At 41.7% G+C, this 14,000-nt stretch overlaps 1 protein-coding gene across 4 annotated transcripts in view; it reads right to left on the bottom strand.

Moving 5' to 3' along the window:
* Nucleotides 1-9,440: 9,440 nt before the first annotated feature.
* Nucleotides 9,441-14,000, bottom strand: part of GLCCI1 (glucocorticoid induced 1) — a 54,180-nt gene continuing 49,620 nt past the window's right edge. For 2 of the 4 annotated variants that reach the window (XM_054638832.2, XM_054638841.2), the window contains exons 7-8: nt 13,408-13,528; nt 9,441-12,343 (exon numbers count right to left, since the gene is read on the bottom strand). In XM_054638832.2, coding sequence (XP_054494807.1) covers nt 12,010-12,343; nt 13,408-13,528 — 455 coding nt within the window. In that variant the 3' untranslated portion in view covers nt 9,441-12,009. The remainder of the gene's footprint in view (nt 12,344-13,407; nt 13,529-14,000) is intronic. The other 2 variants (XM_054638851.2, XM_054638853.2) reach the window with 1 other exon arrangement.

Here is a 14,000-nt window from a genome sequence, read left to right as displayed (position 1 = left end):
TGACTGAGACAATTAAGAGCATTACAGAGGTTCAGCTAATGATGTTCTAAATCCTTATCCTGTTTTTAGGTAGGAAAGCATCAGACTCATCTTCCCTTTCACACAAGGCAAACCACAGGTGCAGGGCTTTTTCTTTTCCCTCCTCCTCACACAAACTGCACTACCAAGTAGTTCATATTAAGCATTGATTTCTTGTAATATGTAATTTTTGAAATTACTTAAGCTTTGAATCATTTGCAATGCAATTTTTTTCACACTTTCAAATGAAAAGAAACAAAAAACAAGCCAGAGGTATTTAAAATATAACTGATTTTGCTTAAAGAAAAGCAATTAAAATCCCTGTGTACAATGCATTATCATCATAAAGATTTAGTGAAGTTGAAAAACAGAGCAGAAAGCTACAAATCCTGCAAATAGACATTGTTAATGCAAAGTACAGAGCTACAAACACCCCTTCCCTACTAATAAAGAAGTGTCTGGCACGTGCTTGTCAGCAGCCTGGGCTGTGGAGTCACTCCCAGGCCACTGAGAGGACTGTGCTGTGCTTTCAGGCTTGGGACAGCAGGGCAGTTCATCATCCTGGTAAAATTACAGATTGATTTTCTACACACATAATGTTCATCTTGATTTAATATGCTTCATCCCAGTTGCATATTCTGATTCAGTAGTGGATTGTTTTAAAATAAAAACAGCTGCAGAACCCCTATGGCAGATGAAAACAGTGGCAATTGATTAACTGTCCTTTTTGTGACGTTTATTAAATTTGATGTAATTGATTCTGATGATTCAAGGTTTCTACAAATCTCAGAGCAGCTGCTTCAGAGGAATTGGACTGTGAGCCTTGGCAATTGAACAGCTCGTAGAGAAAACTAACAAGTAACTTTTTAAAGTAACTTTCCTGGCCTTTTGAAATGACCATGATTTATTTCAACAGGGTAGAATAGGACTTACCTTGTTCCTTTCTGCTGTTTCCATATCCAACAGTGCATGGGCATGACACTAATGGACTTTGAAGCAGGAGCACTTGGCCACAAGCAGCCACCTGCCTTCCCCAGACATCCTTTTAAATTCCTTTCAAACATTAGGGGCTGCACATGCTAGGAAAAAGTGGGACCACCTGAGCAACAAGGTGACCAGCAAGCAGCTTTGCTCCAAGTGGGAATACAGGAAATGTCATGGGCTACAAGTCCTGACAGCATCTGAGCCTGGAATGGCTCAGCAGAGTAGGAGGCTGGTGTGAGGACACAGTACCCAGGTGCTGGCATCATGCTGCCTTTTCCTGGGCCTCTGTAAACTGCTGTCTGCATCCTTCCAACCACATCCCCCTGTGAGTGCCAGGGGAGACTGGATGAGCAGCAGCAAAGAGTGAATGGTGGGTTACTGTCCAGTTGTGGTGTTGAGGGTATGTGGAGTCACATAGCCCCAGAACACAGGAAGGGCAGCTGGAAGATCCTGTCTTCTCTCAGTGCAGTTCCCAAAGATGCTCAGATGTCAGAGCAGCAGCAAGAATGAACATGGTAGAGGTGCAGCTGCCAGTATTGGTCCCTCCTCACTTCTTCAAGCTTCCTTCCATGCACTTACTGCAAATCCCCCTCTAGTTAGCCTACTTTTACAACTTCTGCTCCTTTTATCTTATTTTTAACCAAGCCACCATATGGGGGAGGCAGGAAGCAGAGCAACCACCAGGCTTTGCCTCAGCTGAGCAGCAGAAATGCTGAGATGATCTAGCACCTCACTGGCCAACCAAGCACAACAGAGCAGCTGGGGCTGCCATCCTCCCTCTGCTGTGCTCAGCCCAGCACAGTGCACACACATGGAGTGCACAGGCACAGAGCCTCTCCTGGGACAGCAAACAAGGGCACCATGGCCAAACAGGCCCTGCAGGCCCAGCCAGTCTGGCCTTGGGTACCCAGGCAGCCTCCAGCACCAAGGTGGACTGGCCTTGCAGTCAATCAGAGCAGTACCTGGTCATTCATTAACAGTGCTCTCCCAGGCATAAAATTGCCTTTTCCCCTCACTTACTAATTACAAACCCTAAGGGCTAAAGTGTGGCCCTCCCTCCAAGTCAGACAAGGTGTTTGCCAGCACAGGAGCTCTCCCTGCCAGACTGGGTCCAGAGGAGGGCCACAAAACCAGTCAGCAGGGCTGGAGCAGCTGTCCTGTGAAGAAAGGCTGAGAGAGCTGGGGTTGTTCAGCCTGGGATGCAGAAGTCTCTGGGGGGAGACTTTACTGTGGGGCTTTCTTTTCAATATATACAGATTGTAAGAAAGACTGAGACAGATGCTGCTGGGGCCTAAGGACAAGAGGCAGGTTTTAGCTGAAAGAGTGTAGGGTTTGGATTGCATATAAGACATTGGTACTGTTTAGCCAGGAAAGTGACAGATGCCCCAGCCCTGGAAATGTTCATGGTCTGGTTCAATGGGACTATGAAGAACCTCATCTCATAAAACAATGTCCATGGCAGAGGGGTTGAACTAGACCTTTAGAGGTCCCTGCCAATCCAAATCATTCTGCAAGCCTGTGACCAAGCAAGGAGGTCACTGTTTGCCAGAATGCAGTGTTCAGCTCCCAGCAGCTGCATCAACTTCTAACTCTGTTCTACCATAACAAAAGCTTGATGGGCCCAGCCTTGTAATTAGTCCATAGTGGGTTTGAAGTTTCAGCTGCTTGCAAAAAATTACAACATCTAAATTAAGAGAAGCATGCTCTGGCTTGGAGGTGGAAGCCTGTCTGACACTACCTGACAGCTATTTACACTGGTTGCTGTTGAAATCCTTTTTGGGATAGGGAATACCCAAAAATATGAGGAAAAAAGTAGATAAGCAGTTTCAGAAGAGAGCAGACCTACCTAAGCTGTTAAGTAAGTTACAGCCAGTCTTTTCTTTAAAGTAAAACCTTTCATCTATCCCAGAAGCTTACTTTGCAGTCTGCTTCTTTTATTTTGGACTTCCACAGCTATAATGGCAGTAGGAAAGGCCTGAGGACAGGTGTTGGAAGCCATATGCTTGTTTCATCAGTAAGCTGGAGCAAGGTAAAAAACAACTTTAAAAGTGCTACACAATTAAATCATCTGACCCTGTCTCCATCTAGGTGGGTGGATAACAGCTGGCTGCAGGAAACAAGCATACTGAATGTAACAGGAGCAGGATGTGACAAGGAAAAAGCCCAAAACTCCTGTTACTCCAAGTTCAATCCTCAGAATAAACCTTGACACATAAAATACAGGAATTGAAATCATGAGCCACTTTGCTGTTACAGCTGCCTATTCTTCTGGACTGTTTTGGCAGACTGTGTGGTGCTCCCATGACCATCTCTGCCTTGAACTTGAGTACCAGAGCTTCAGAACACCAAAGCCTGACAGCAGAGAGCAGGCCTCACTGAGCTTGGTTTTCAGAAAGATTTTTAGAAGACAGCACAGAACATGAGACAAGCCCCATGGGGGACTTTTCTGATCTGCAGTTCAGCTGGGTCTTAGGCTGATCCAACCTTTTCTGCAAGGTTTTCCCTGGATTTGGAGTCAGCAGCCAAGGTTGCAAGAGCCCAAGGCACAGGAGCAAGGCTCTTCCCCCAAGAGCCAGTCTGTGCTCTGGAAGTCACAGAAGCCTGCCCAAGGCTGTGAGCATCCCAAACCCATCTAAACATGGGCCACCACTGTCCTAGCAGGTCATCTCCAGCTGGAAAAGAGCCTGCAATGGCACTGATCTGGCTGAAATCTTGCCACACTCTCCCATCCCCCCAAAAAAAAAAAAAAGTTTGAAGCATCAGAGGGCACAGAGGAAGGAGTGTGAGGCTGCACAGCTGGGAGATGCCAGCAGCACTACCCTGTACAGCCCTCAGGCAAGACCTGTGGTCACCTCTACTTGTCACCAAACCACAGCCAAGCTCACATGCAAGATACTCACAGCTGTTGCTGCTCTTCATGTAGGGGAATGATTACAAGACACCTTACTTGAACAAAATCTTGCTTTTGTGAATAGTTAACCTTCCCTCCCCCCCTGCAGCACTGAGCATTTTGCAACTTTTGCTTTCATTTTTAAGCGAAGTGACCCAGGTCTCCTTGGAGGCAGGGGACCTCTTGGCTTTTCAGCAGCCTTTGTAAAGTTCATAAGTTACTACTGCTGTGCTTCAAAGCCTGGCTAGACCTCAGAGTGTGCAGTCCACCTCACTGCTTGCAGTTTAAGCCATGGGAATGTTGCAGAAACAAAGTATAAAAGGAAATAAGATTAAAAAGCAAACAGAAGCATTCAGGAAGAAGTGCACTGACACTGCTTTACAGCCCCTCTCTTGCCCCCATCCATTTTATCAGCCCATCCTGTAGCAAATATTAAATATAATTGAAAAACACTAAAAATCCATAAAGGTCATTTTCCTGCTTGAGATTTGGAGGAGCAGATTGAACTATTTGTCCTGGGGTGGTTTTTAATGAACAGTGCAGCTTGTCTATAAGTGGTTTGGGTTCCCTTTCTGTTCCCCATAACCCTATGAAGTATTTAATGAGGTTGAGGTATGTAATGTTTTCTTTAGTGGTTGTTACCGAAGTGAAAAAAGGCAGGTGTTTCAAGATACAAGAAAATGCTTTTATAGACCCAAAATAAGTCTGTTGTGTAGCAACACCAATAACAAACCAAGTTCCTTTCTACAGGAGCCAACTGCCAAAATGAAGTGTCTTTCTTCAGGGAAGATTAATCCAATATATACACCATCAGCAATCTCCAAATCTCCATCAAGGTGCTTAAGTTTCTGCATCAGGGCCTATCAGAAAAAAAAAAAACAAAACAAACTGAGCCCCTGAGCCACGACAGCATGAAGTAGCTTGGGGCCAGTTTTACCATGAGTCAGGCAATGATGTTCCTGTCCCAGTGTCCAACACCACCATGGTGCTGCCAGAACTCCCAACAGCTGCAGGAGTCCAGGTTTGCAGGTTTTCCCCCTGGTTTGCAACAAGGGGACAACATCTCCCAGTCACCAGAGATGGTGGAAATGAGACTCCCATGCAGGAGGGGCCAGCAGAGCCTGCACGTACCACGGTGGGAGACAGAAACTTCCACAGTGGGGAAGGCTGGGAGATGGACAACAGCTCCTGCTCTGGCAGACCTGCACCCACAGGACAGAGCCAGTGCCACAAAGCCCCTGCACCTGACAGAGGTGACAGTTTCTTGTCCAGTCTGGAGGTACATTTTCTCACTGAATACAAAGGCAAGTCATGATACAGAGCAGCATTCACAGCCTTTCAGCCAGGATGCAACCAAAGGGACAGATTGTAATCTACAGACAGCCTGATTTATAGAACAGATGACATTTATCCAGACTAATACTCCTCTGGAGTATTAAGGCATCTGCTGCGTTCCTAACCCAAGGAACATCCTGTATGTACCAATACAGATATATAAGGTTGCCCTCCAAATCAGGGGCCTAGGCTGTCTTTGCTTTCCCATTGTTTAGAAAGTGCAAGACCTACTGCTCCCATCTTCATCACTCTCCTACCCCCAAAGGTTTAATATTCCCCTGCAGAAGAAGAAAAACCAAAAAATCCTCCCTAGAAGAGAACAGATTTCTTAGGTACTCAATTCAGGAGGTGTTTAAACAATCTCCTTGGAATTCTCCACTAGAACCAAAACCAGATCCACCATTGTACCCAAACTCATTTCATGAACAAAAGCCCCTGATGAAGTGACAATCCTTAAAATACACCTACGTGCCCCATCCAAAATATAACCATGCAGTGAAAGTAGGTAGTGTGGTACCATCTCTGTACTGTCAGAGATGGAAAGCTACAATTTTTCAGCAACTTACCTCAAAATGAATGGATCTCAGCATTCTCAGGATGTACAATGAATTAGAATCCAAAGGAATCACAAAAGCAGATTTAAGTGCTTCTCCCCACCACCTCCCATTTCCTAATAACAGTATTTAGTTTCCAAAGGCAACACCCTCCTTAAATCTTTCACATGAATGAGTTCTTACTTCCCTATGTAACAAGCCCAAGGATAGCACCAACCTTATGGAAAGGGAAGCTGCTACTCTCTGAGAAACCTCTGCATCACAAAGATAGGTTACATCTAGAAATTCTTATCCAAATAAAACTCAGAATGGGAGTAATAGCATCAGCCAGACTTTTGGCAACAAACTTTAACAGAAAGTCTCTTTCAGCTTTGTCCTCCTTGGAGAAAGAACCTCTGTCCATAAAAATCTCAGAGCACTCAGATCTCACTCACCTGCTCTCTGCAGGTGGACACCTGGTTTTAGTTAACATGACTAACACCTGTTGTATTAGATGATGCTACTTACTACTTATTTGCAGAAGTAAAAATTAAAAACAAAGGTACAAGAAATAGATTACCATGAGTATTACTACTGCCCTGAGCAAACCCTATCTTCAACCAACAGCTGCAGAAAAGCACTGAAAAGTTTAACCACACACACTTCACTGTGCACATACACAAAAATAAATGTCACACACACACCCCCTTACTTTTCTACAGGCAGTTATCAGCCTAACTGTGCTTTGTTATGAAGCTCAGTCTCTAATTCAATGGGGGGAAGAGATTACACAATCTTCTCCCAGACTTTCAGCTCCTCTGCCTCTGAGCTTTCCAGGCTACAGATCAAGCCAGCCTAAAAATTTCCCATCAGAACTTCTTACAACCTCAGATAAAATTTTAACTATTCTTAAAAATGGGGTCAGCTCTCTATCCAGCTTCATCTAATTGCTCTTTTTTCTTGTCATCAACTGAATGTGCAGTTTGACTTATATGTTCACTCACTTCAAATGTGGCCTTTACTGAGGGAACTCCCCATCTCCTCTCAGCCCCACGTGAGTAACACATTATTTCTGGGACCTGTTGCCCTCCAAAAAGACAACTCCTACTCTCCAGTTTCTTACCACCTCTCCATAATTATGCTGTTATAGAGGAGGTGCCAAAATCAAAAGAACTAATAAAGCTACTCAACTATATCTACTTACTGGAGACCTCATTCATGTTTGACAGACCAAACATTCCCAGAAACCAAAAGTTACCCTCAAAACCCTATTCCAGACAGTTTAAAAGATGTGTTAACACCGTAGCTGAAAATATTGCAGCACGTGCTTCTTTAGTGAGGCAAGAATTCCTAGGGTCATTAAAAAATTTCACCACTTAACCATCAATTGAAATGTAAAATGCCCCAAATAATCACAAGTTAGTAAGGCCTATAACAACTATATTTGAGCACATCCTTTGTAAAATCATCTCATTTTAAACCTATCAATACTTGGGAAAAATATCTTTCCTTGCATATTGGCCCAGTAATTAATTATACTTAGTGCTAAAACAAATCCACGTTTTTAATATTAAGTCCTCTACCTTCATTTTCTTACTGCTTAATATTCCATGTCTGCTAAACTTTAAGGCTCATTGGTAAGTATTTCCTATGTGTAGGTATTTACTAACTGAAATTAAGTCACTCTTCAACCATCAAGTTAATAATGCTGAGCTCCTACACAGCCACCTTCCAGTTTTTCCAGTACTTTATTCCTATAGCTCTTCCTGAGCCTTTTACAGTCTCTCCCAAATCAGAGTTTTCCAGGACTGTTTACACCACTGCAAACAGAAACAAGATACACATATTTTAACTGCATGTCAATCTTTCATCAAACAGCTTCCTTCAGCCAAGTACCAAGTATGGATGACTGTATGTGTAATGCGTGTGCTTTCCCAGCTTTAATTCACTTTTTCCTTGCATTTAGGTTCTGGACATACACAGTAGGAACTTTTGCTATTTCCTCCCAGAGCTGAGTTACCTCAAATCTGTGTTTTCATGGCTGTATTTTGTACAGCAAGGCAGGCTGTTTTACAACAGTAATTGATGTAAACTTCTACTAGTTATCTGTCATCTCCCAACTGCTTGGCTTGTACCTCAAGTAGTGTCTGAAGGTCCCAATCCAGTACCCTGGAGGAAGGCCAGGGTAGGAGGAGCTGGTTTTGCTAAGCCTCCACGGTGTTTGCTTACAACTGAATAAATTAAGAGATGTTGGCTGACATCACCATTTCTCTTGTTTGTGTTACTCCTTACACTTGCATACTGTGAAGATTCTGAGATTCTATCCTTGTGCCAGTACCTGGCCCTTCCCAAGAGCTAATTTGTCAGGAAGCCAAAAATCCCTTCCCAGACAGCACCCTGTTTCCTAAAAGCAGCAGGTCACTCACTGTCTGTTGTCCCCTACTCCAGCACACACAGCCAAGGGCTCTCCTTACACAGACCTCCAGCCTCTGAAGCATTCACTGCCAGAGCCACAAATTACTAGAAAAATATATGCTCAAGCTAAGATCTTATGTTCACAAAACAGGGACTCAAGGCAAAATTTTTTCATTAGCTCTCTGCTCCCAGTGCTTTTCAGACTCCTTGTTTTGGCTTTGGGGAAGACAGAGGCAGTGAGTTACTGACAGCCCACAAAGTGTGGCTCATATGGAAAAAAATCCAAAATGTGACTAACCAGGCAAGGCCTAGGTTCATGGGGATGCTTAAAAGCTCCCTGGGACACAAACTGCATCAAATCTCTGCAGGGCAAGCTACAGGCTTTTGTCAAAGTATTTCCTGAGAAAACACCGTCCCACCCGATGATGAAAAGGCTGAAATGAAGCCATTTCTGACTGAAGGACACCAAGCATTCCCATAGGTGGGTGGGATCACAGAACCACAGAATATCCTATGTTGGAAGGGACCCACAAGGGTCATTGAAGTCCAGCTTCTGGCCCTGGACTTTTACTTAAGTTCCAGTTAATGTTTTTAACACAGTCACATAAAAACTTTGTAATCTTTAGGATGCTGAAAACTTGAAATTTCCACTGACTGACGACAATAAGCATTAATCCGTTCTTGATGGTTATTGCCATAGTAGTCTTCAGTAAACACTGACTTTGGAGGATTTACATGTATTTAAATACTATCCTTCTTTCTCCCTCCTTACCCCCCACCCCCATCTGGAAAGAATTATTCTGCAAGTCGAATGACAATCATTTGAGTCATACAAAACAACATGAAACCAAGACTGTCAGTAGATTTGTACCACATCCTTTAGGAGTTTAGTTTCACATAGTGAAACATCTAATGGCTTTCATAATTTTCAACAGATAACTTGAAATTAGCCATACCACAAACACAGCAGCAGATAAACAGTTTCAAACAACTCAACTGATTTTTTTTCCTGTGCTACATTGAAATAGAGTATGCTATTTTAAGTATATTTAAACATTCAGCTATTTTAAGGGGTTTTCCCCGCTCCTGAGCACAGCATTATGCAAAAATCAATAGATAAAAGATTGTCTTGTTGTAGAAGACACAGCACACTAGTCATACATGGTTGGCATTATTCTAGATGTAAATTTGGAACAATATTAAAATTTAATCTCCTTCTATGGTGTTCTATGTACAGTTTCCAAAACAAAGAAATGAACCACTGCTTTTGTGTGTTGTCCCCACCACTTTTTTTTTAACTATAATTTTTATTTAAATAAGACACAGAACTTCTATACCGAAAAAAAATACAAAACAAAAGCCACACATTTCCTTGTGTAAAGCAATATTGTGTGATAACTTGAATACTGTTCAGCACAGTGGCTAGAAATAACAGTACAACTATGTACAAAACTTTAAACAATATTTGACAAATTTCTACAGCTGGATGTAGAATACAATTGAGATAAACAACTGCTGGGAAATTTACATGGCAAAGCATTAGCTTTAACACATTTGGTTCAAAACCTTCAATTCTGCTAAGAACAAATCTGCATTTTAATTAATATTTAGTTTCTCATGGAAAAAATATAAAGAACATGTAATGGCATTGCAAATATTGTACAGAGTTCAGCACTGATCTAAAAACCACTCATCATATCCCCTGGTAACCTAACACCAATAACTGAGACTACAATTTCATATCTGGACATTGCCAGAGCATAAAAAGGTCATCATACTGCAATGTTAGTCTAGAAAGAAAAGTATTAAAAGGAATCGATACTTACATCACGAGTATTTCCTCCCCTTTATCTTCAGTCTATAAAATATATAGTGTTTCCACCTAGGCCTGAGATTAGTAGGGTTAAAGATGGCTGCTGTGTTTCAACAAGCTTTTTCACATGAAAATGGTTAGAGACAGACCTCTCTCCTACGTTTTCTGCAAGGGGAGTCAAAAAAAGTGAATGTTTTATAGGCTGTGAATTCCACCTTTTAAGACAGCGTTAACAAAAACTCAATAATAAAAAGGAAGCAATGCTTTATCTCCAAAAAAAGCACATATCTAGTGAGTAGTTACTGGTGGCTCATTCTCATCCCCCTCCAATCTCATCTTCCAAAGCAGAAAAAAACATAACAGAGCATGTTTAAATGCTCCTAGTAGCTGCAGGCTACTAATCTCTTCAATTCCTGGAAATGGTGAACCTTATTCTCTTAGGAGCAGACAGCATACACGCAGTTCCACCGAGCTGAAAGCAATGGAGCAAGAACATCAAGTTTATTTTGCCTTTGGGGTCCTCTTGGTATCACAGGAAATTATCTCTGAAAGCAATGCTCCTCTTTTTCTAGTACAGTAGAAGTGTGTCACAAACCCAATCTTGCCATGTACTATTTTGAGACAGTGTCCAGCCTGTAAAACCAGGATTATTTTACATGGATTTTTCTTTTATTTACACTTAAGGAGGGGGGAAAACACACTTTTACACACACAGCTTAAGTAACTGAAAGTTATGGGAGAAGCTTTAAGTAACATGAACTTAAAACTATTGTTTTCCCCACCCCTCTTAGAACACACACTTGCTACTTCTGGACTTTCATCCAAACACAATTACTCACTACATAAATAAAACGCTGCTCATCTAACACTGCTCAACAAAATCTGAAAACCTATTTCCAACCAGCAAATGAATGAACATTTCCAAAAGAGAAACTAAACATTAATTTGACTTTTAGACGGTAACAGTAGCATTTCACATCCTTAACTGCCAACAAAAACCATGAGAGGAAATCCCCAATCACCCCCCCCCTCCCCGCCCTGTGAAACCTAAAAGAATTTCTGTCCTTTAACAAAAACATTCTTGTCTTTCAAAATCCTCTCACACACAATGTGGAATGTTTCTCATGTACAGCCTAGTACTGAACACTTTATTTGCAACAGTTTAACAGTCATTAACTGAGCAACACCTGAAACCTTTAAATGCCACAATTTTACATCTATTGAAATGACAGTAAATGCAACAGTTGTTTTACTTGTAAGCACATGACAAAGTGATATACATCACAGATTTGCTGGTTCTCCTCATGTTCACCCATGTCCAGGCTCATCATTCACCTGGATCTGAATGCACTTATTCCAAGAAAGTGGAATGTAATGAGGAAATATAATGCATAAAACAAGGAAAGGCAAAAGAGTGATGTTCCCTCTTTAGCTTTGTAGCTGTAAAATATTTTATATTCCAATATGATATACATTCCAAGTTACCTGAGTTTACACTTCAAGAGAAGTACCTGAAGCTAGGCCATAGGGTGGGCACTGTGCAACTGCTGTGGCCATTTTTTTTTTTTTTTGCATTGTGTGTATTACAGAAGTTAGAAACATAAACACCTGGATCAATTGTAAACATAATCCTGAAGTACAGTATTTTCCATAGGACACAACACAGCAAGACATTTTCTATTCAGACAGGCAACATTTTTTTTATATATAGAGAGAGCTTATTTATACTGTAGAATTTGAAACAGAACACAGGACACAGTACTAATCTGGTCAAACGTACTATGAAATGCATAGTCTCCACTTAAAACATTTCATGTAATATGGATTCTGCAGGCATTACTGCTTTCTCACCAAAAAAATGCCAAATATGGATTCTGTCCCTGCCAAGAACAGTGTTGAGATATTTTTTGAATGCTGCTAAGTATTCTGTGGTGTTCTGAAAGGTTGCCACCTCATGCAGATGTATCTGAACTAGGATCTCCTCCCTCCTTGTCTGGGGCAGAGGCCTGCTCCACCTTGCTCTAGATCAACACGTAGCTCTGAGGAGAGGAATGCTCTTCAGTCTGAATCTCCTGCTGCTGCTGGCACGGCTGTACCGGGGTCTCCAGGGAGTCCATTGTGCTGGTGTCATCTGACAGAGATGAGAGAGAGACCCGGGACGAAAGCTGCTCAACAGTCAGGGTGCTCAGAGCTGTGCTTTGACCAGAGTTGGGAGAGTTCTTCAGCGTCAGGTCTGAAGCGGGAAGGAGGGGGCCCAGGAGTTTTACAGGACAGAAAGCTGATCCGGTTGGGATGAAATTAACCTTGTTTTTGTCAGGACATGAAAAGAGAGGGGCTGAGACAGGCTGGCGAGACCTACAACGAGAAAAAAGATTATATATCTGGCCAGCTGAGATGCTCTTCACATCATGAACTTTGTGGTTCTATACGTTGCTAAAATGTGAATGACAAGGAATGGGATTAATTGGACAGAGGGGCAAACATCTTCCATATTGGTAGTCAGCTAACTGATCCACAGCATTAAAAATAGTACCATCACAAAAAATGACTTGGTAATTACTGGACAAACATGCAACTTCCAGCACAAAAAATCTGCAGTACATATGCACATGAAAAAATGCCATGATTAATTTAGAATGGCACAAATTCTTCTTTGATAAGCGATGCAGCAACAACACAATTAGTCATTTTAAATTCCTTTGAGGACCTCCACAAAACAGACCTCTCATTTCCCATATTCCATAATTTGTCTGGAGGCTTTTTCCACAATCCAACATTGCTCCCTTTACCACCCAGAAGGCAACGAATGCTGCTAGAGCAAGAAACATCCCCTCCTTAATTCTTTCATCCACAGGAGCTTAGCATGCAACCTCAACAGCATGTGCTGTGCTCAAATACTGCTGGGTCTAGGGAAAAAAGACATGATGTCCAAGAGTTTAATTTCCAATTTCTTGCTCAGCAAAAATATTGAGCAAAGACTATGCCATAAGCATACTACCATCAACAAACACTTTTAGTACGTTTCATTCCATTTTCTATGTTTTATACACATCAGAATGCAACCTATGCTTGAAACGGGCAATTATGACAAGGGGAGTTTTTGCTTAAGCCATGAAAATTTAAAATGTTTAAAAAATACATGGAAAGAGTTTTATAAAAATGCTTAGGAAATTAATGTACCTTATCTTTCCTGCTTGGATTTTTGTTGCCTTTTGTAAACGCACAAAAAGAGGTAAAAGACTCCATTTTCTCTTCACACCAATGTAAACACTTGAACTTCTCTCTTGCACAAACTATAAGAATAGTTTGCTCCTGCAAAACCCATCAGCTGGAATAGTTTATTCATCTGCAGTTGAATAGGCTCAGTAAAGAGGTTTACTGCTTTGCAGATACCAGCTGATATAAAAGGCATTACTTACGACATTTCCTCAAAGACCTTCACTCGCTCACATCCCTCTGGGGGCTCTCGTTTGAACATGTAGCTGTTGTTTGGTTTGGGAGATGAGGCATACTTGGGCAACGGTGAGCTACTCCCACTGTCTGAAAATTTAAAGCAGTTATATTACTAGAGATTGAGAGTGCTTTTTAATTAAATTCGATTTCCAAACAAGATGCCTTTTTTCACAATTTAGCCACTACGCTGGTTTGCTTCTACCACAACGCTTCCTTTATTGCAGGCTACTTCTAACACCCTTGCATAGCACATTTCTTCTGAGTAACAGCTTCGGTGCAGCAGCAATCTATTGTATAACAACACGTAACAGGAGGATATTTTTATCCAGAACACTGCAACTGGAACAAAGCAGAGCTGTGATCCTGGAAACAAATACATTCTTTATTACATAGTTCAAAAAGCATAAATGGACAAGGTAATATGCATAATACATGCAGAAGAATTATGAGTGGCAATGATAAAACACCTTCTCACTGTATAAACAGTGTATACAGCTTGTATCTTATTTTAAAACATAATTCTTCACTGAATGTTGACCTCATTAGTCTCATGAGCAGC

Source organism: Agelaius phoeniceus, chromosome 1, assembly GCF_051311805.1.
Source record: "Agelaius phoeniceus isolate bAgePho1 chromosome 1, bAgePho1.hap1, whole genome shotgun sequence".
Classification (NCBI taxonomy): Eukaryota; Metazoa; Chordata; class Aves; order Passeriformes; family Icteridae; genus Agelaius; species Agelaius phoeniceus.
Note: the sequence above shows the minus strand (reverse complement) of the source record. Positions and strands in the feature narration are given on the sequence as shown.